We start from the raw sequence: 19,985 nt of genomic DNA on the forward strand, positions 1-19,985 counted from the left end.
TTGAAATAAATTTAGCAAGATTGTGGTATAAAAAAGAACTGGAGGGAAAATAACAGAAAAAGTTTAGAAATTATGAATATAGGAGCAAATATTGATACAAATTTATGCAGGCTCACTGAAACTCTTGTTCAAATGTTGATGCTCAGTCTATGAGGAATAGATCTGAGAATGCTCCCCCTATACCCCTGCAGTCATTTGCCAGTAATCAGAAAGGTACATGACTGCTCTCCAGGATCTCCTCAGGACTACATGGCAAGTCTGAGTTTCACAAAAAAATGAGCAGAAAAGGAAACTATTCAAGTTTTTGTCGGGAAATTTTAAATGAAAATTTAAAATACATACTAAGCTTATGGTCTTCTTCCACTTAACACATGATTCATAACATACAATACTTTTAGACAAAACAGGGTAATTTTCTTCAAATAACAGGAAACAATAATCTGATCGTTCCAAATGTTACACAGGACAATTCACAGTTCTATCAAATCATATGGTTTTAAATATGTGACCCTTCAACAGCTCAACACTGAAAATTACCCATTTTAGCTTCTGTATCAACAGGATATTGAAATTGAGATCTCAGATTTTCTAAAGAAGAAAAAGCTCCACTTTTTCTTTTGAACAGTACTTCTTGAGACTTTAAAAAATTCTGAAATTTTGAAGAAACAGAAAAAGAAATAAACTACTTATTTATCAGGGTGATATTGACCTTATATGGCAAAATGTTTTCAGGAACAGATGACCACAATCCTGGCTTTGACAAGAAAAGAAGAAATTGAAATCTCAGAAGTGTAACTAAAAAATCAGAAGTTCTCTCCACCACAGTTCCATAGGTTATGCCAACTCAAATAGAAAGCACCAGTATCACATTACCACCACGTGAACTAAAATTCTTCCAACTGAAGTATTTCAGCCCAGTCGACTGTGCCATTAGGGCCAAATAAGAGACCTTGGATGAGCAGTGACAGCACTTTGAAGAAAAAATACCAAACATCATCTTTAGTGTGAAAAGTCAAATAGATTTATCCCACTTCCAGAAGATTACTGTGTCAGATGCTTGATGGTGAAAAATGTAACTCTGATCACCTCCTGAAGAGCTAGGGAACAGAAATAAACTGTTGATAGGCAAACCCCACTTCTGACAGTGATCACCAAACAGTTGCCACCTGATGGAGAACCCTGTGCCCCTTTGCCTGCAGTTGTAACACATGGCAGTCAAGTGTCCATCTCCAACTGAGAATTGCATATGAAAATGTTTATGCAAAGACATGCTTCATTTCATCCAATGAACATAAAGGATGAGGGATGCCCAACCCTATAACACAGAGGTGTCTGGAATTATCACTCTGAAAACTGGAAAGGCAATCCCCTGAAGATATTTGGGTGGATATGCCAGAAAAAAAAATTCTAAATTTTTGAGTAGGTGTGAAAAGTACACACAAGTATAGTCATATCTGAAAACACCTGGAGTAGGCTTTGGCTTAACCTACCACCAAAGTTCTCGATACCATGGGCCTTGTAAAAGAAGGACAATCTTAACATGATGGTTGGTGAAGAGGTGAAATACTTCATCAAGATTAGCACAGAATACAGAACAAAAGGTTCTCATTATTCAGGAATTAAAAACTCTACCAAATGACTTATACAGTTTTTGATGCTATTAATTACAAACTTGGTATATTTAAGTCTACATGCCTGAAAATAGTATTGGACCATTTGTAGACACTAAAGAGTTTGTTCTCTTACGAATTCCCTTACAAACCATTCATTAAGAAAAAAAATCCTTAAATGTAAAGTCAGCACCCTGACAAAAACCTCAGTGGTCACAGATCAGGGCAATGGAATGAACTTTAACTAACAATAATGCCCTGTAAAAACACTAAAATAATTTCAAGCTGTTCTTATCCTTGTATGAAAAAAAACAATTACTTAGAGATTCATCATTACAGACCAGTCTTTCCAATTGCCAGAGAAATATGACTAATACTGTGTTGAAGACAGGCACATAAGAGTTCCACCTGTTTAAATCCAGAATGCAGTACCCATTGCCCATCTTCCTTAGCTCTAAGGGATAGCTGGTATTGAGCTACCCTGGAATTGGTTCTATCACACTGAAATGACAATAGAAAATTTATGTTCAGGCTACCAGTTTCACAGGGTTTCTCTGGAAAGAGTTACATATCAGGGTTTGTGAGGTAATAATGAGTATTAGATATAAATATATATATATATTTTATCTGTAATCTGTATTGCATAATTGCAGTCAACTCCACTATTCAGTGCTAGTTATCTGAAACTCAGATATAGAAAATGTGCCAGTCTAAGTGTGAATAGAGTGCAAACTGAATAAAGGCAAGTAAAATGTGAAAGTCTACATTTCAGGGGGTCCTACTGGTTTGAGAGTCCAGAACCTGTAGGTTCTCTGCAGTGACCACCTCTTTTTGGACAGTATTTGAAGGAGCAAGTAATTTCATTGTTAGAGGAACAGAACAGACAACCATTATCACATGAAAGGTTTTCAACAATACCTGCATGTCTAGACAAGAGTCTTGAGAAGTAATTACTGTCTCAGAACAAATAATTCCACAATTGAGACACCACATCTGCAGCACCAAGAGAAGTTTGAAAGGACACTCTGAAGAGTACTTGGGCTTTAACCAGGATGGACCTTTACAGAGTCTGTGAAAAAGATGACAATTTATGTGGAAATTCAAACCTGAGAGGTTAAAAAGAGCCTCCAATTCTGCAAGCTAGAACTGCAATGAGGCAGCGAATGGAACATTTTTCAGGTCAATCAAAAATTTAGTCTTATCCCTGAATTTGCAGAGCCTAGCCCTCTGATGATCACACCCACAGATAAAAGGATAGGAGAAATATACATAGAAAGTCAGTTCAGGTGTTTTTCTATCAATTATGTTCACAGCAAGAGGACAGGAGAAAGAACTTCACCTAATAGGCCAGCTGGCTCCAGTACAGCCTCATTAGCAGGCAACGGCTCTCAGATGTGAATAACAAGCAGCGAATGCTCATTAAGCTTTGCAATGGCGATACCTCCTCACTCAAGGGAATCCCTACAGGAATGCACTTAGCAGATCCTGGAAAAAAACATTGCTCAGAGTTATAAATGTGGCTAGCATCTTCTCTCTAGGAAGACAGAACGTGCAAAGATCTAATTCTGGATAATGTCTGAGCAGGTGACACTCTCTTGAGAGAAAAACAAAACCATGTAATTTCTGGAAGTAGATGTATCTGCACATTATCCTTTCATGCCAATACAGCTGGAGCATGCAAGGCCAGTCAGAGTAAATCTTACACACGGAGCTTGTCGTGAGAAGGTATTTAATGAATCTAGTAACCAAATAGGCAAAAAGAACAAACATTACTGTTAAAATGTTAGATTATCAATTTCACCTTCTTTGAATTACTAGAAGTATTTTCCAGTAGAAATTATTCAAAAAGAAATAGTCACCTCTGTAGCTGGCCAGTCTGTAAAATAAAGTGCAACACTAAAGTATGTTCTTGATCAAAAAATGTTCAGAGTCACAGGGATAATAACACTGGGAGCAAGACTCTCCTGTGACACACTGCATAAAACTCCAAGTCCTTAATAATATCAGAAACAGAGAGAGAGGTTCAGGGGACAATACCACTGCTGCCAAGAAGAAATACTGTCAGGTTCATGCCTCAGAGGTGTAATCCACTGGTGCTTATAATACTAATGAAACTGCAAGGCATGCATGCCATGTAGGCAAAGAAAAATGCGCATTGTGTACCTTCACTTCTGTACTTGCCATGAAGATGAGTGCAAGGTGTGTTTCAGCCTGCCTGCCTAACCACTGCAATGGTAACTCTCTAGGCTTGAGATGTTTTACTTTAATTCTGATGAAGGACAAGACTACCCTTTCACTGTAGACTTCCTAAGGAAAGTTTCCCTGATGACACACAGTCTGACTTGGAATTGGACAGCTCATGGCAGCCATGGAGTACTGAATTATTTAAGACTTTTGTAAATGCCTAGAGTAGATAGATCCGAAGAATAAGCTTCAAGTCTTTCTAATTTTCATTTTGAAAGAATGTCACAACTTACTTGAATGCCAGAGAATGGAATTCAAGCTTCTCAAACTACTTAAGCACAAAAAGTGCTACTTCTGTATGGTAGCTGCTTGGGCTAAAACAGCACCAAGCATTCTCTTCTTTGTACATCCATTGGCAGAGAACCAAAAAGGGAAATGTTAATGAACTTCAGAAATATGGTGAAAAGATAAAGCTCTCTTGACTCATAAATCATAAAGAGCATTCATGATATAAGAACACAGACTTGACATCATAAAGAGAACATCAGCAGTAAATTCAAAATGGTAAATATCCCTAAGAAGGGAAGACATGTAATGTTGTCAACTGAATTTTCGTTGTTTGAATATTAAGAGACATTAAACACACACCTACAAGCAAACAACCCTGAAATGCAATGCAATTGTTTCATGAACAACAGAAATGTCTCCTAGACACCCAGATATCCAGACTTCAGAGAGTCCAGAATGAACAATCAATCAGGCATAGTTGTCAAGCCACAGCACTGTCAAAAGCACCACTGAGAAAATAAAACAGGGACAATAAGAAGAACTGATAAAAAGTCAAACACTCTCTCATTAACATGCATCTACCCATATGTTGGGTCCACCTAGTAACTACCATACAAGAGAGTATCAGAAGCCAGACCTGAGAAATGCTTGTTTACCAAAGAGAAAATGTATTACACAGGCCACCACAACTGTGAAATAAGACCTTTCTTGCATAGAATTTTCACTGATATTTTTTTCTTTTCTAATAGATAATTTCAAACTTTAAACTTCATCTGTTACTCACTTCAGACTTCATTTAACAACTGCTGAATGGACAATTTTTTATCTGTACGTTCAAAATAAATGTCAGGAATTTTCTCAGGAAAAAAATGGGTACTGCGCTGAATAGTTTACTAATTGAGGACAAAAGCAAATCTGAAGACCTTCAAAAAGTCAGGTAAGATTCATCTTACTAAATATAGGTGTCTTCAAAGTCAGCACTTTCTCTGACCAAGTGACCACAGGCTTCCAGTAGAATTAACTGAGAACCAGTCAAACCAGTCCATGTGTGACAGCACAATTCACTGAAGCACCTAGTATGAGCTAGGCCTAGATAGTGAAAAGTCAGTGAACTTTTGTTTTAGTAGAAGTGAACAAAATAGGGCCAACCTCCTGTCCCAACTGACAAGACAGTATTTCTGTGCTCGAGTAGAAGTCAAACTGTGCAGCCAACCTGCTCAGCCTCAAGAACTAAAACCATGCCCAGAACAAGCAGTGACTGCATGTTGCCATCCCACGGTGCTGGGGCTCTGGTTCTCCTGGGCCAGCCCTGGAGCTAGGCAGGGACTGTTTCCCTAATTATGTTACTGGAGTTCCCATGCCTGCCTTGTACCTCTGTAATCCTTTGAGGGTGTGGAGATGGGACTCCGTGAGCTGATGACTCTCCCGGGATGGGTCTGAAAGCAGGCAGGACAAGGTATTTGGGCTCCCCCACCTACCACTGGGACACTCTTCTCGCTCGTTTGCAGACAACCTTTTTAATCACATAACCTAACACAACTTTTCTATTATGCCACTTACTGTACTGGTCCTCAAGGCTATTTCCTGGACATGTTATAAAAGTTTAATATCCAGAATAGGATTAAGGGGAGAATCATAAAATACTATTGTCTAATAACCACAATATTTGCTGATGTTAATAATTTTGTATGATTGTATTAGAAATTTGATAATTTGGTCAGCTGATTCCTCACTGTTTCTTCATGCAGGTTTTTTTGCAGGAACTCGAATGCTTGAACAAAAGGCAATAAAAGTTTTATGATATGCTAATTTGCAAACTAAAACAAAACCTTTTTTTTGATGAGTACACTCAAGCTACTTCTAATGTAACGGGGTTGAAAAAAATTTTGGATTAGTCAATTCCTTTGATAATTGTCCAAAATGGAACCTAAATTATCATAGCCTATATAAAGAAAGACTTCTGTTGCATGTAATTATTTATGCTCTCTTAAAAGCTGTATCTGTGAATTCTGTATATCAACATATCTCAAAGCAAAAAAGCACAACTCTTGCCTCATGCAGTAGTATGCATTCATCCAACATTCCAGAATACTTACACAATTGGTTTTTCCAGTCTGCTCCCCTGTGATCCCACTATTTCTCCCAGTGTACAAAACATCTGTCCCAAAAAATCCTGAAAAGCAACAACATAAAAATTCAGAATTCATATTTCAAGCAATGAAATTTGGTTTCCTATTTATCTGAGCTGTTCCCTACAGAAGAACAAATTCTGCTGAACACCACATCTTAGTAATAACTATGCAACAATGAATCATAAACAGACTCACTACTACCTAGTTGACATAACAGTGGGTTACATTTACAGATGTAATTCTAAGGCACTACACAATCTCTACAGGGAGGAAGTAACTGGAGATCAACGGCTAAAATGTCTTATCTTTTCACTGCAAAGCACACAGAGTATTCCTTCTACTATCCTTGTTTCCTTTGCTCCAGGTTCTCAAAGGTTCTCTTACCAAAGCCTGCCTGCATTTATTTATAAAAAATAGTCACTGAGGAGCCTCTGAATTCTACTCTTGCATCTCTAAATTTTAAAGTTACTATTTCATCCCTCCCACTTCAAGACAACATGAGCATAAAAGGTTTCTTTTAACACTGTGACACAATCAAAACATGCTTCAATTTTTAGGACCCAAAAAAGTATCAACAAAATGCAGCATATCACATATCTGAAAAGGTATACATGTGTGTTTAAATATACTCTTTGCAAGAGAAATATCGCATTAAAATTATACTCATTAGCATTGTATGTGTTTTTACTCATAGCACAACCACCATATTTGTCTCTATGTATCTGATATTACTGTCCAAAGAAAATAAACATACTTAAGAAACGTAAGCATTTTAGCACAAGGAAGTTTAATAGTGAGGAAGAACTTACATGTTTTGACAGGTTAGGGCTCTTTGAGTCAACATCATAGCTTCGGGGAAAAAAAAAATTATATCAGAGTTGCCAGATGACATATCTGAGGACAATTATGTAAAGAAACAAAAATTAAGAATTCTTTCACTTATTTCCATGTGCGAAATTCACACAAATAGATTTGTGAATGGAAGTTCCCCAGTAAGGAAGACAAACTGAGTCATCACATATTAGAGGACTATGGCTCACTAGCTATTTGAAATTAAATCATTTCCAACAAAGTGGATGCTTTAAAGAGAAATTCTTCTGATATTCCTGTTTGAACAATGAAAGATGCCAAATAGCAGACTGAAAATTAAAAATTAACCCTAGAAAACAAACTTGTAAATTATTTTCTTATGCAACTTTTCAGTCATTTGAATAAGCAAATAGAAATAACTGACAATAAACTAAACTGCTTTTAGCAAGAGATTGACTTGTTCTTTTGAGTTTATCATAATCTTAGTCTTGCTCCAGTTAGAAAATGTCATCGTTTCCCTTCCACAATCAAGAGTTAAAAATATTACTCTCCGAATTTAAGAGAGATTGAAAAAAATAATGTAAGAAATTCATATGGGATTATTAATCTCTATACTTTAATAGTCTTCCATCTTTACCAGATAATCCAAGTAATATTTTTATCAATAATCCATTCCAATTCAATACCAATAAACTGAAAATGTTTTTATCTGTTATTGCCCATCCCTTGCTCCCCTGCATGTTCCTGTTCCCACTGCATGGAGTGCTATCCCTTTGGTTGTGCTGCCACAACTGGTTGCTGGGATGCATCATGGACCAGACCACAAGTCAGGATGACAGGAATATTATAACATCGCTGGATATGGTACAGCACATTCAAAACTTTAGAAACATATTTATAAAGAAAAAAAATTCCTGTAAATATCATTAATACTAGTTAAAACCTCCAATTAAAAGCAAACTGTTTGGTGAAATTGAACAGAAAAACACAACTGATAATTTGACCTGAAGGATAGTTACAGAAGTAAAACAAAGAACTACTTCACTGGCAAAATCACTAACAAAGTACCAGTTGTGAACAGAAAGGGGCCTGTGACATTGGTAGCTGTACATTTTAGGAAGGAGGTCATGCTCATTTATGGAGCACCAAATATCAGACATATACTTGCCACTTTATTTTTCTTTTCCTGCGAAAGATATGAATCATATAAGGAATTCCTTTGAAAAATAACACTTTGGCCAACAGTAGTACACAATTTTGTCACAGAATTTAATATAGGAAACTTTCTAAAGCTTCAGAATTGGGTTTAATCCATGAGCAGCCATATGAGATTTACATTCCTAACTCAGAGTTCTAAGATATTTAATTTCTCATCGATCACTGTTATAGGGCTCTATGGTAAATTCACACAATATGGCTATATGGTCACTTGCAGGCAAAGACAGCAACAGCTGTTCAGCTTTGAGCTCAGAACAGACTTGTGTCCAGGTGACCCAGAAGAGCAGCAGAAAGCAGTCGGGGTCTTTCTGATAAGCACAGAGAATGTATGGTATTTACACAGAGAATTTATGGTATTTATTTTGTCATAAACAGACAAACAGGAGTCCATTTCCCTGACTACATAAGAATTAAACAGGAGGCTGTGTTTTCCCTTCCAGACCCAAGTCCTTTCCAGATAGCACTTATCCAGAAGGTCTTTACAGACTCCCCTTTCTTTCCCTAGACTGAGCTTGGCTTTCCTCTTTTCCAGTTCATTTCCTTCACTTTTCTCTTTTATTGCACTGCCCCCTCCCCAAAAGATACATGCATTCTCTGAGAAGCAAGAGGCAAACAAATCCAGATTTCCACACAGCCCCCACTGTGTGGTTATTTCAGCAATGTTTGGAGAAGGATCCTTTATTTCACGAACTGATTAGCTCTGACTTAAAACTTATTTAAAATAACCCACAATAGTTATAACTCCACAGATTGAATGGCATTAAACCCAACTTTTAAAATTACAAATAAAGTCTGCATCAGGCTTCCATTGTGAAAGCGGAAGAATTTGTACCTAGCCACGTCAAAGCACCCTGTAATCTTCCTGGCATTAAGTATTTCCTTTCATTCCTTGAAACAGGTGGTCTAGTACATCTTGCAAAGGAAATAAAAAGAAATGGGAAAAGAGTTCTTCAGCTAAAAAAGGATATGTAAAGAAAGTTTGTGGCCACTATGCATAGTATGATGCAAAACTGCAGCAAAAATTAATTATCTATGAGGGTTATTCATACTCTCTCTTAGGGCAAGGTTAAGAAAGAACTGCTAATAAAAAAGAGGATGAAAATTAAAAAAACAAGACAAGCTTGATTATCACAAAGACTGAAACAACCAGAATGGACTGAAATGCAAGAGATGACATGCAACAGTGACATGACCTGGTGACTGGACTCTCAACTCTATTTTCCAAAGAATAAAGTGAAAGTCAAAACAATTCCACCAGTGGTATGAAATGAGCACATCAGGAATAACGTCAAAAGCCATCTACTTCTAGAACAACTGCTGCTGTTTTAAAATCTTAAAATTTAGTACATTTAGATGCAAAGTAAAGAAATTTTTGGTTCTGTACTACTTGTACAGTATTTTATTTCTGGACAGTATATTCATACCTGTTTTGCTGGCTATGCTGGAAGAATATTTTAATGTTTTGACATCTTTTGCTCTTTAACTATTTTCTGAAAGTGATAATTTTAAGTATAACTGTACTTTGACTAGTTAACCTGCCAATTTCTTAAAACTCCGTCATTACAATGTTACACATTTATTACTGAGGAAGCAATCCTAAGTCAGTCAAGTTTATTACATTAATTTATCCCATGTCAATAGATACCACCTCTCTTCAAGTTGATTTTATGTTGGACAAAACTTTACATGCTTACAGAGGCTGCACTGTTAGAGTCAGATTGTTAACTTACAAATCAAATCGCAGATTCTCTCTCTCTTCAAAGAAGTAGTCCATTATAAATTTTCTTACAAAATCTGGATTTAAAGTATTATCAATTACTTCTGTTCTTCCAAACTGTAAAAGAAAAGTGCAAGTTTAAGCTACATGCTATAAGGAAGTAAAATTAAATAAACTGCCAATACCAGGAATGTGTGAGGTATATGAGAGCCTGTAAAAACTTCTCTTAAACAGATGCCATGAAAGAAAATTACGACATTCACATGAATAGATCAGTTATCTGTGGATGAAGACAGAGTGGCAGAAGACCTCATATTTCAATATAGAGCGGTACACACCTTGTATTGTATGACCTAAACTGTATCAATATCAGCTCCCAAAGCCAATAAAAATCCACAAAAACTTGAATCAATAACAAAAATCCAGTGTTTCCAGAAAAAAAGCCCACCAAAAAATCTCCAACCAGACACAACAGCAAGCAAAAGCTTGCATATATTATTTCAGATAGCTTTAAATATTAGGGAACGCAGTCCTACCACTGCAAATGTATAATTTTTGCACTATCCATCTCCTGTTTCACCTCAGTTCAGCTCTCTCTTCATTGCTCCTCTCTCTGAGCTTTTGGCAAAATGCCTTTTGTTTCCTGGTGTTTATAGGAAGTGCCTCAGGTCTTGTCAAGCTGAAAATATTTTGATTTTAAAAAAATTCAAACCTTAGCTGGGGGAAGCCCAGAGCAACCTGGTCCAACTTTGGAGATGGCTTTTCATGGATCAGAAGGGTGACCCAGACACAGCAGATGAACAGGAGGCTGGAGAACACATAGGTTCCTTCCTCTTAAATTATGCCATGAGTGTCATATTTCATATATCATGGGTTTAAATTTTATAGCTCAGTTAGAAATAGAACTATGTATGAATCCAAAGGAGAAGTTACTTCAAAAGAAAAAGAAGTTATAAAATGGCAGCTAAGCATCAGTTTTAATTTTTTAAAATAATAAAACATCATAAATTTGTAAGTACTTCTCGTATCTTCAATTCTGCATTTTTTTCAATAAACAGTATTTCATTTTACACTACAACCACGTTACCCTTGGGAAATCTGCCAGACTTGATTTACAACGTATTACAGAGTGTATCAGTAACCAAAGATAAATATGCAATGTGCTGATGATCAAGTCACACTGAGACCAGAAAAGGCCTAACTGAATACCCATTACACTGTCACCTTTATCTCTCATCAATTATACTTAGATTGTTATAAAACTCAAGAGACTGAATTCAGTGGCACTACTAACTTTTCTTTCAATATTTTAAATTACTGGTTTGGGTTTTAGTTGAGGCTTCAGGTTTTTTGTCTGTTTACTTTTTTTACATGGGCTACACAAGTGATTCCTTCACATACTGATTTACAAAAATATGGGTAGGGATCTAATATTGATACCCAAATGAGACGGACAAAGACTCTCTAACAGTTTAGAGTTATAAAGTATATGTTTACTCCAGCGCCAGGCAGCTGCGCCGGATAATTCCCTGATATACAGCACAAAGGTACAAGCTGACACAGAGTTTATTTATCTACAAAAGTTATGAATAACCAAAAAACAAATGCATATGTATAACATTAACACCTCCCATTCTCCGCTTCGTATGGAAATTAGCTTAAATGTCATTAAGCATGCCTAGTATGTTCTCTGAATTGAGTCGGTGGTCTTTTTATTAGGGGAGTGGTCTCATAAGATGAAGTAGTAGTCTTCCTCAATTTGACCTTTCTGCCTTCCTGGGTTTTAACAATACAAATTACTTTTGGTGACCTTCCAGTTCCTCTTTGAGTGACTTTAAATAGGTTCTCAGATAGGGAGGAAATTGACAATTGTTTACATTCCCTAAATCTATTTATCAATGTTTCTGTTTCTCATTCCAAGCACAGCTAAACAAACATAAAAGTGATAGGTAATCAGTTATTTAGTAATCAGTTACTCACATCTTGAAAACTCATTTGAGGTCCAGCTCTTCTTAACTATTAACTTTTAATTGATTAAGCTCACTTCTATTTTAACTAAATTCAGCACAGCTAACCTTCTAACTACATCTTTATGTTTCTTTTAAAATTCTGTGTTTCAATATGTTTGGACTCAATGATCTTAAAGGCCTTTTCCAACTTAAATGGTGTTATGACCCAGTTTTATTAAGGTTCTTTGGAAATTCCTCTGCCCGAATTAAGGCGCAAACGAGACCATATGCCAGTAACAATAGTAAGGGTTTTATTTGATGGTAAATATGAGGAAGGGAGGAAGGGAGGAAGGGAGGAAGGGAGGAAGGGAGGAAGGGAGGAAGGGAGGAAGGGAGGAAGGGAGGAAGGGAGGAAGGGAGGAAGGGAGGAAGGGAGGAAGGGGGTGGGGGGGACAGAATAAGGAAAATATCACCACTCCGCGGATCCCAACGATGCTCGTTGATCCTCTCCAGCTGGTCTTCCCGGTGGTGAAGGTCTCCCCAGAAGGCACAGAGTCCCATGGGTGTACATGCTCAGGCTAGGTGGGCATGTCCAGCCATGTCCCCCTGGGGTGAGGGTCAGTCTCTCACAGCAGACTCTGTGCAGCCCTGTGGGGCCAAGCCTCTCACGTGGAAGTCCCGTGGATGTGGCCTGTGGGGTTGGGGGTTCCACAGCTGGGCCAGTTTGTGTAACAGAGGATGGGTGTTTATTGCCTCTCACCAGAGGTTGCACCATGCGCCCAAAACCTCCTCCTCCCCCCTCAGTTGGGGGGAGTCTGTGTAAACCTGGCTTCTGTGAGCTGTGCTCTCCCCCGACCCCAAACTCAACTGGGGATAGCTGCAGCTGGTGGCTTTGGCCTTTTGTAGATGCAAACCTTTCCCTCAGCCTGAGATGACTGAACAATGCGTTTCCCTTTATCTACTCAACAGTTTGACTTTCAGTCCAAAGTCCCACTCTTCAGGCCTGAAGCTTCTTCGGTTGTAGCTTCTTTATAATGAGCAAAACTTTATACCAATGTTTGAGGCATGTACTACTTTCAGTCTCTGAAAATGGTTCTATGATTCTATGATTTAACTACTATAACTAATTACTTAACTGACAAATTACGAATAGAATTTACCTTACTTATGACATCAAAATGCTGTTCTCTAAAAATCACTAGTCTATACTTTTCAGCTAAATTAATCACCTTTTAAAATCTGTTTTCCCAATGACCTATAGCCTTTTTAAGCAGAAGAGGTTATTTCCATAATCCAGTCACTTATGACTAATAACATAGCTACTGATTAATTATTTCTCCACATGGCCTACTTTCCCCACTAACAACTGTGTAAAGCTAAAATCTTAACATGGCCAAGAAGCAAAAACCTTCAGAAACACTATTCGGGAAAGTAACAGAATCAAAGTAACTATTTAAAAGGACTAATCTTCTACCTACCACCTTAATTTTTTTACTGCTGGTATAAATACAATATGCCACACATATAAAGCACAGTTCTGACTAAGCCCCTCCACAATGCCAACCTCTTAATTTTGACTGTTGTAACAGATACTAGGAACGGATTCTACTCACGGAACTTTACATCTGACATAGTCAGAAGTTTAGACTTTTGATCGTCTCTTGGAGGCATTTCTATAGAATGACTCATCTGATCTAATGCAGACATCTAAATTAGGTATGGTGAACTGCCCTCCAGATGTTACTTTTTTCCACTAACTGTAAACATAAAACTGAGTTGCAAATATTTATATCTGAACCTCCTGATAGACAAGATGGAGATAATTATGATTTAAAGTAAAAAACTCAGATTTTCTAGCAACTGCAATGTCGAAAGTCTGTTTTAATGCCTGTAGTTCCTAAACTTCCTCTTTATTTATACGTACTTCTAGGAAAGATTATATTAGCATCCTACCATCAGGACAATTATAATATTAAAACAAGTACTTACCATTTTTAACAGCTACACAAGAGAAGTATGAAAATTCCACCAAGTTACATATGAACCTTAGACAATAATAAAAGCCAAAATTTTGAAAAAAATTCTCCTGGACCAGAAGAGGACCCAAATGCTCGAGTGATGACCTAAGCTTGACAACCAAACTGTACCAAGCCACCTAGACACCTGAATGACTTAAGAATCTGCTGTTTTCACAGTTTGCTGTCCAGACATTTAGAACCCTGTGTATGCCCACTATATCTGATAATTTAATTATGAATTAGTGAATTCCCATTTTGAGTCCCTAAACTGACATTTCTTCATACAAATCATCAGAGGAATGTGATCCAGTAGGTGTACTGAGAGAATGTCTAGTACCTACTTAAGAACAACAGAGAGCAGCAATTTAGCTAAAAACTACAAATTAAATAGGTACAGTGTTTCATGCATTGCACAGTTATATGAGCTTTTCCCCAAGCATGAGACAAATTAAATTCTCTCTTCCTGACAAGACTGAAACCCACATCCACCATGTTTCAGCAAAGCAGAAAATACAATTCTCTGGCCAACTGGCAAGGACACCAAATACAAGAGAAGAGGTCTGTTTTCTGTGTCCCTGGTCACCTCCCACTGGAAATTTTATACAGTATAATCACAGAAAATATCAGTTCTGAAAACAACAGTATCAGACCTCCTCTCTTTTACAGAGAAAATCAGTAAGCTAGTACATTCCACTCTTGGCTCTATAATTAAAGCCCACGGACACACAGCGATCCACTTGTAGTGAAGAACAGTTCCAGCAATTCTCTCTGAATGCAGGTAAATAGTGTATTTTATCAGTAGAAAGATGACCACCCTTTTCCCCAATGCTATCAGTTCTTTCAAAGAGTAACAACAGAGGAGAAAAATTAGATGACTAAGAACCGGGACAGAGTTCCAGGCTATAAATGTTGATCTGCTGCAGGTATCCAATTTTGAGGTACTTGATTTAGTTTCTTAAGACGTATCTCTCTGTTTACACACATAGATAAGAAGTCCAACCTATGCATAATATCCTCCCTCCCTTGTCACCTAGTGTACACTCCATTCAGCAGCATCTAACTTCTCTGAAACACTACACAAGCAAAGGTAGATCTTCACCACAATTACAGACTAATTTTGTTGACACTGACCATCACCACAGCTCAGTTCTTCCACAGATCATGTACTGTTTGAGTGTCCTCCTTTCTTGAGAGCCACAAACCTTATCCAAATTAACAGCTAAGTCTGGTTTAATTTATCTGAGGAAGACTGTAAAATGGGAAACTCATGTATTTTCTCTATTATTTTCCCCTTTTGATGGAAATGTGTGATATAGATATGGAAATTGAGATCAGTGTGGCAATGTTCTAAGTGTTTGCTAGTTCATAGAACTCCCATAAGCCTAGCATGGCATTCAAGAGGCTATGACATGACCTCCTCTGCTAGAGCAAATGATCAGCCTTAAATATACTGAAAGGGTTTATACATCTATGAATATGCATCTTACCTCTCTCCATTCTTTGTTTCCAATGGCTTGTGTGTACAAAACACAGACTGTGAAAAGAAAAAAAAGTTTGGTTATTTTCAAACTTTAACATATCCTTAAATTAACTAATTTTGTAGTCTCTTCTGCTGTGGAAATTAGTAACTAGGACAATCAAACAGTAATGTTTTCCCCCAACTGTCAGCAAGCCTAACCAGACTGGTGACAATATGGTCTAGTTGTTGTAGAAATCAGCTAATAAATGGAGCGCCTTAAAATGGGAGGCAGCGCTTACACTTGACCTCCAGCAAGCACCTGTCAATCTTTAAAAACAAAACTGGATAAAAGCAGGTCTTCTTTAAATGTGGATGGTCAGGCTATTCTAGATAATCTAATGCACAACTACCCTAAAATATACTTCATTCAAGAGAGAAGAAAATTAAAATAAAAAAAACAAGTGAGGACCCCACTGAAAAGAAACAGGGGAAATAGAACCAGAAAAAGGAAAAAAATAAGACTTCTCAGGTTTTCTTCCTTTAATTTTACTTCAAATTATTTATATATATTTAAGCATCTCACATATGCATACTTTATTTTTTTTAAACTGAAGCCTGATAAAAAATGGAATCAATTGAATTTGTTGACCTAACCTGATTCTGAAAGACTGAGCAGAACAATCCCCCAGGTCTCACTCAGGTCTGTATTTCCAGTACAGCACTCACTACACATTAAGCTGCAGCTTTCATCACAGGGACTGGTGACAGGGGTACAGTGATCATTATCAGGTCTTTTAAACACTATTTTAAGTACAGATCATTTGCACTGAAAGAGCACTATAAACCTTATTTTCTACAGTTTGGAACTAGTTGCAGGTAACTACCATAAAGCAACTTTTACCTGAAACTCCTCTTCAATCCCTTTCTAAACAACAGAAATACAGATACTTGAACACTTTTTTCCTCAACAAATTCTTTTCCTGTGCCAATCATTATTTTTCAAAAGAAAGTTAAAAATATTACTGTTTTAGGTTGCAGCCTCAAACAACAAAAGTAGAGGTCTGATTTTGTTCTCAGTGAAGTCAGAATGATCAACAGACCAAATCAGAAATGAAGTCAACTTTCTAAATGCATTTTCTTACTTGAAATGCATTTTCTCCACACCAAAAAAAAAAATCCCCTTAGGCAGTAGCAAATAAGAGGAGAAACAGAAAAAAGCTATTTCACTATTTTAGCTCACATAGAAGCTCAAAGTTAACACTTTTATTTTTTAAATAAGATGTCTTGTATATGAAAAAAAGCTTTTACAAAAAAAAATTCAAAATAATTCTCAGGAGATGTCTTTCTCCATTTAATCTAAATAAACTCTTGGCAATTATGTGCCTACCTTTGGTTACTGTTTATAGTAGACTGAACCCAAACCAAAAAGCCTATTTTTACAACACTCTCTGGAGTAGGCTGCTGAAGCGTATTACATGAAGAATGAAGTGAAATGGGAAAATGTGAGAAAACAGAATGAAATAGAAGCTGTGAAATCAGCTAAAGAAAGTTATGTAGGTTACTGAACTTCTGACTACCCTTTACATCTAGAATTGCAGAATCACAGAGTATCCTGAGCTGGAAGGGACCCTGCTGGAAGGGATCCATCAGGATCATCAAAGTCCAGCTCCTGGCCCTGCACAGGACACCCCAAGAGTCCCCCCATGTGCCTGAGAGCATTGTCCAAACGCTTCTTGAACTCTGTCAGGCTGGTGCTGTGACCGCTGCCCTGGGGAGCTGTTCCAGTGCCCAACCACCCTCTGGGGGAAGAACCTTTTGCTCATATCCAACCTAAACCTCCCCTGACACAACTTCAGGCCACTACCTCAGATCCTGTCACTGAGATCACTCACCACAGAGAAGGGATCAGAGGAAGTTGTTGATTGCAATAAGGTCTTCCCCTCTAGGCTGCAGATGTAGCCACTATTTTAAATATAACAAAAATATAGCCTAATAAGCAATCATCTCATGCCATATTTTATTGTAAGTATGCAAGTCTGACAGGGACACATACACATACCCATCTCAAACTGACATTTCAAAAAAAAGTCAGACCTAATGAAAGCTATAAGAAAGACATATATTCCAGTCTGTCTGATAAATACTTTGTAAATTCAGAATAATTTTTCAAATTCTTCTACCTTTCCTCTAAAACTCACCCCATAAATTTTAGGAAACTAACCCTGATACTGGTCTCCATCAATGTTAAGATTCACTATCTCTAAAGGCTCTTGGAAAGAGTTTTGTAAAGATCCTCATACGCTAATTGCAATGATCAAAAACTTTGTCAAAGTCATATCCACTGGAGAAATGCAGATAAATATGGTAAAGTTGATCTAAAGCACTTGAAGTGCTCAAACCAGAGATTAAGGGCTTTATGAAGCAACCAATTTTTTAAGCAAAAACAGTTAACAGCATTGTCATGTGGGAGAAGGAGGAATAAAGTGGGGTAAATAATATTTCAAAAGCCATTATATCATCCTAAGGTAGAGCTGAAAAAATAGTTTTTCTCTCATCATCTCAAAAACTGAGGGAGCAATGAGAAAGTTCAGAGCAGCACTGAGAAACTGAGAAACCCTTTTGGAAGGCTTTGCCATATGAGCTCTTCCAAGAGAAGATACATCTACATCTGTAGTCAGGAATATTAATATTTAGTAATTTTTAACTCTGGACACTGATACCACAATGTCACATTCAAGGTAAATTTAATTAAATCTTGCAATGAAGAAGAGGGTGGGAAAGTCAACAGTTATTACTCTGTTGTAGATACAGTTCCCAAAATATTATAGATTGTTATAGCCTGCATCTTCCTATTTTCCAAGATAGATTGGGCCTCCTTTATCTGCTCTGGTCCCTTCCCCTTCAATGCATATATGCTTATCCTTTAGCCTGGCAACTACTCTTACACCAACATTGCCCATTCCAGTTTTCCCAAACATAACAACACACCTCTTCCATTTCAAGGAAGACTTACCCACAATAAAGCTGACCTTTTCCCCATGCTACCTAAACCTTTTCATGGTACCAGTTTTAGCAAGGCTCCCTAATACTCTTCACTGACCAGCTTTTATACCTTCTAGGCAGAGCTGCCCTAAGGTCCCTTTGTCCCAACTGCCAAGAGATTCTTCTTGCTACTATTCTCCATGGGGAGATTCCCCAGGGAAGAGTTTTTATGTCTTCAGTCTTTCATACTGGACTCTTTTGATGATCCATATTCAGGAGCCACAGGGCTCCACAGGAGGACATTCCATCCCAACTGTGCTGCTGCCAGCACAGCTCTGCAGGGCTCAGCTTGAGTTGTCAGAGCACAGGAAGAAAACAATTCTGCCCATCATCAGACAGAAGAAACATGCCAAAATCATTAATCTGTATCTCCTCTGTAGGGCTTATTCCTGTCTCATCAGGGAAGCATGACTTTAGCTCAGCTGTCTAGAAGAAAATAAAAAATACAACAAAACCTGTCGATTTAAAAAAAAAATATTCCTAGAAAAAGTGGTCTCCAAACTGGGAGAGCAGAATGGTCCAAATGCTACAGTAAATCAGTATATGTGACTTGCTTTGATTCCACTGAGCAGAAAGCACTGACAGTAAGAGGCTTCAGTATTATTTAAAATACTTCATGAACAAGGGCTATCCAAGCCTGTCCCATCTATATCTACTATCTCTACAGTTATTCCTCTTGGCATGAATATTCTAGGTTGCAGGGAAGTGGTCGGAACTGGAATACTGAGTAGCAATTACAGTATCAAAAAAAGGCCAAGCATATCTCCTAAGAGAACCAGAGAAATCACAAGTGCCTTTTTAATTTCAGGAGAAGGCTGTTTATATTCACATGGAAGTCAACTACATTCATGTGTGTCCCTTTGAAAGACCAAGAAGATAAAATTGGATTTTCACTATTAGTATGATGCTTAGCTAAAAGCATTGGAGTATAAAAAGCATATTAGAACTGCCATAGCCAAATGCAATGAGACCTCAACATACAGAATGACTCTACATGGTTCTACCCTGTATGAGGGTAGAACCATGTACTGCAAATTCAGTAGCTGTAAAAGTGGATCTTGTGAGAGTGGAAGAACGCTGGTTTTGACACCTTTTTAGCTACAGAATAAAGTTACTGTATACAGACCAGCATAAGAATGGCCTTTGTCCAAGTGCACAGACATTGAGGAAAGTTGTTCTGCTGTACTTCCAGATACAAAAGAACAAGAACCTTTTATACTACTCCCCCATTTTACAGCAGGACCGTATCTCTGTGCCCAACTAAAGAACAGTACAAGCAAACAAACTAAACTGGCTAGTAAAAAAACCTGCAGAGTACTAAAACTGGATGTACACTGTTTGGAGAGTACCCAAAAGCAAAGCTGCTCTGACAAGTAATTTCTTGAGTGAAAATACAGTATGAGCACTTCTAGAACCAACAGTTTCCCTCTTCTCTCTTCACCAAGGACAGTATTACTGTACTCCATGGTTTTATACTGCTACCCTGTGACAGACAGGCCTGACTGGCAGCATACCTGGGTACTCATAGCTGGAGAACAGATCTTTAAAGCACACCACC

General features: G+C 37.6%; 1 protein-coding gene across 2 annotated transcripts in view; it reads right to left on the reverse strand.

Annotated features, from left to right (window-relative positions):
- The window catches only part of CPNE8 (copine 8), a 79,953-nt gene that overhangs the window by 43,887 nt on the left and 16,081 nt on the right, over positions 1-19,985 (reverse strand). Inside the window, exons 1-5 of one of the 2 annotated variants that reach the window (XM_048301993.1) lie at positions 17,278-17,322; positions 15,414-15,460; positions 9,973-10,076; positions 7,024-7,063; positions 6,179-6,255 (exon numbers count right to left, since the gene is read on the reverse strand). In XM_048301993.1, coding sequence (XP_048157950.1) covers positions 6,179-6,255; positions 7,024-7,063; positions 9,973-10,016 — 161 coding nt within the window. In that variant the 5' untranslated portion in view covers positions 10,017-10,076; positions 15,414-15,460; positions 17,278-17,322. Of the gene's footprint in view, positions 1-6,178; positions 6,256-7,023; positions 7,064-9,972; positions 10,077-15,413; positions 15,461-17,277; positions 17,323-19,985 lie in introns of those variants that run through there. The other variant, XM_048301992.1, reaches the window with a different exon arrangement.

This window comes from Corvus hawaiiensis, chromosome 4, assembly GCF_020740725.1.
Source record: "Corvus hawaiiensis isolate bCorHaw1 chromosome 4, bCorHaw1.pri.cur, whole genome shotgun sequence".
NCBI classification, from domain to species: domain Eukaryota; kingdom Metazoa; phylum Chordata; class Aves; order Passeriformes; family Corvidae; genus Corvus; species Corvus hawaiiensis.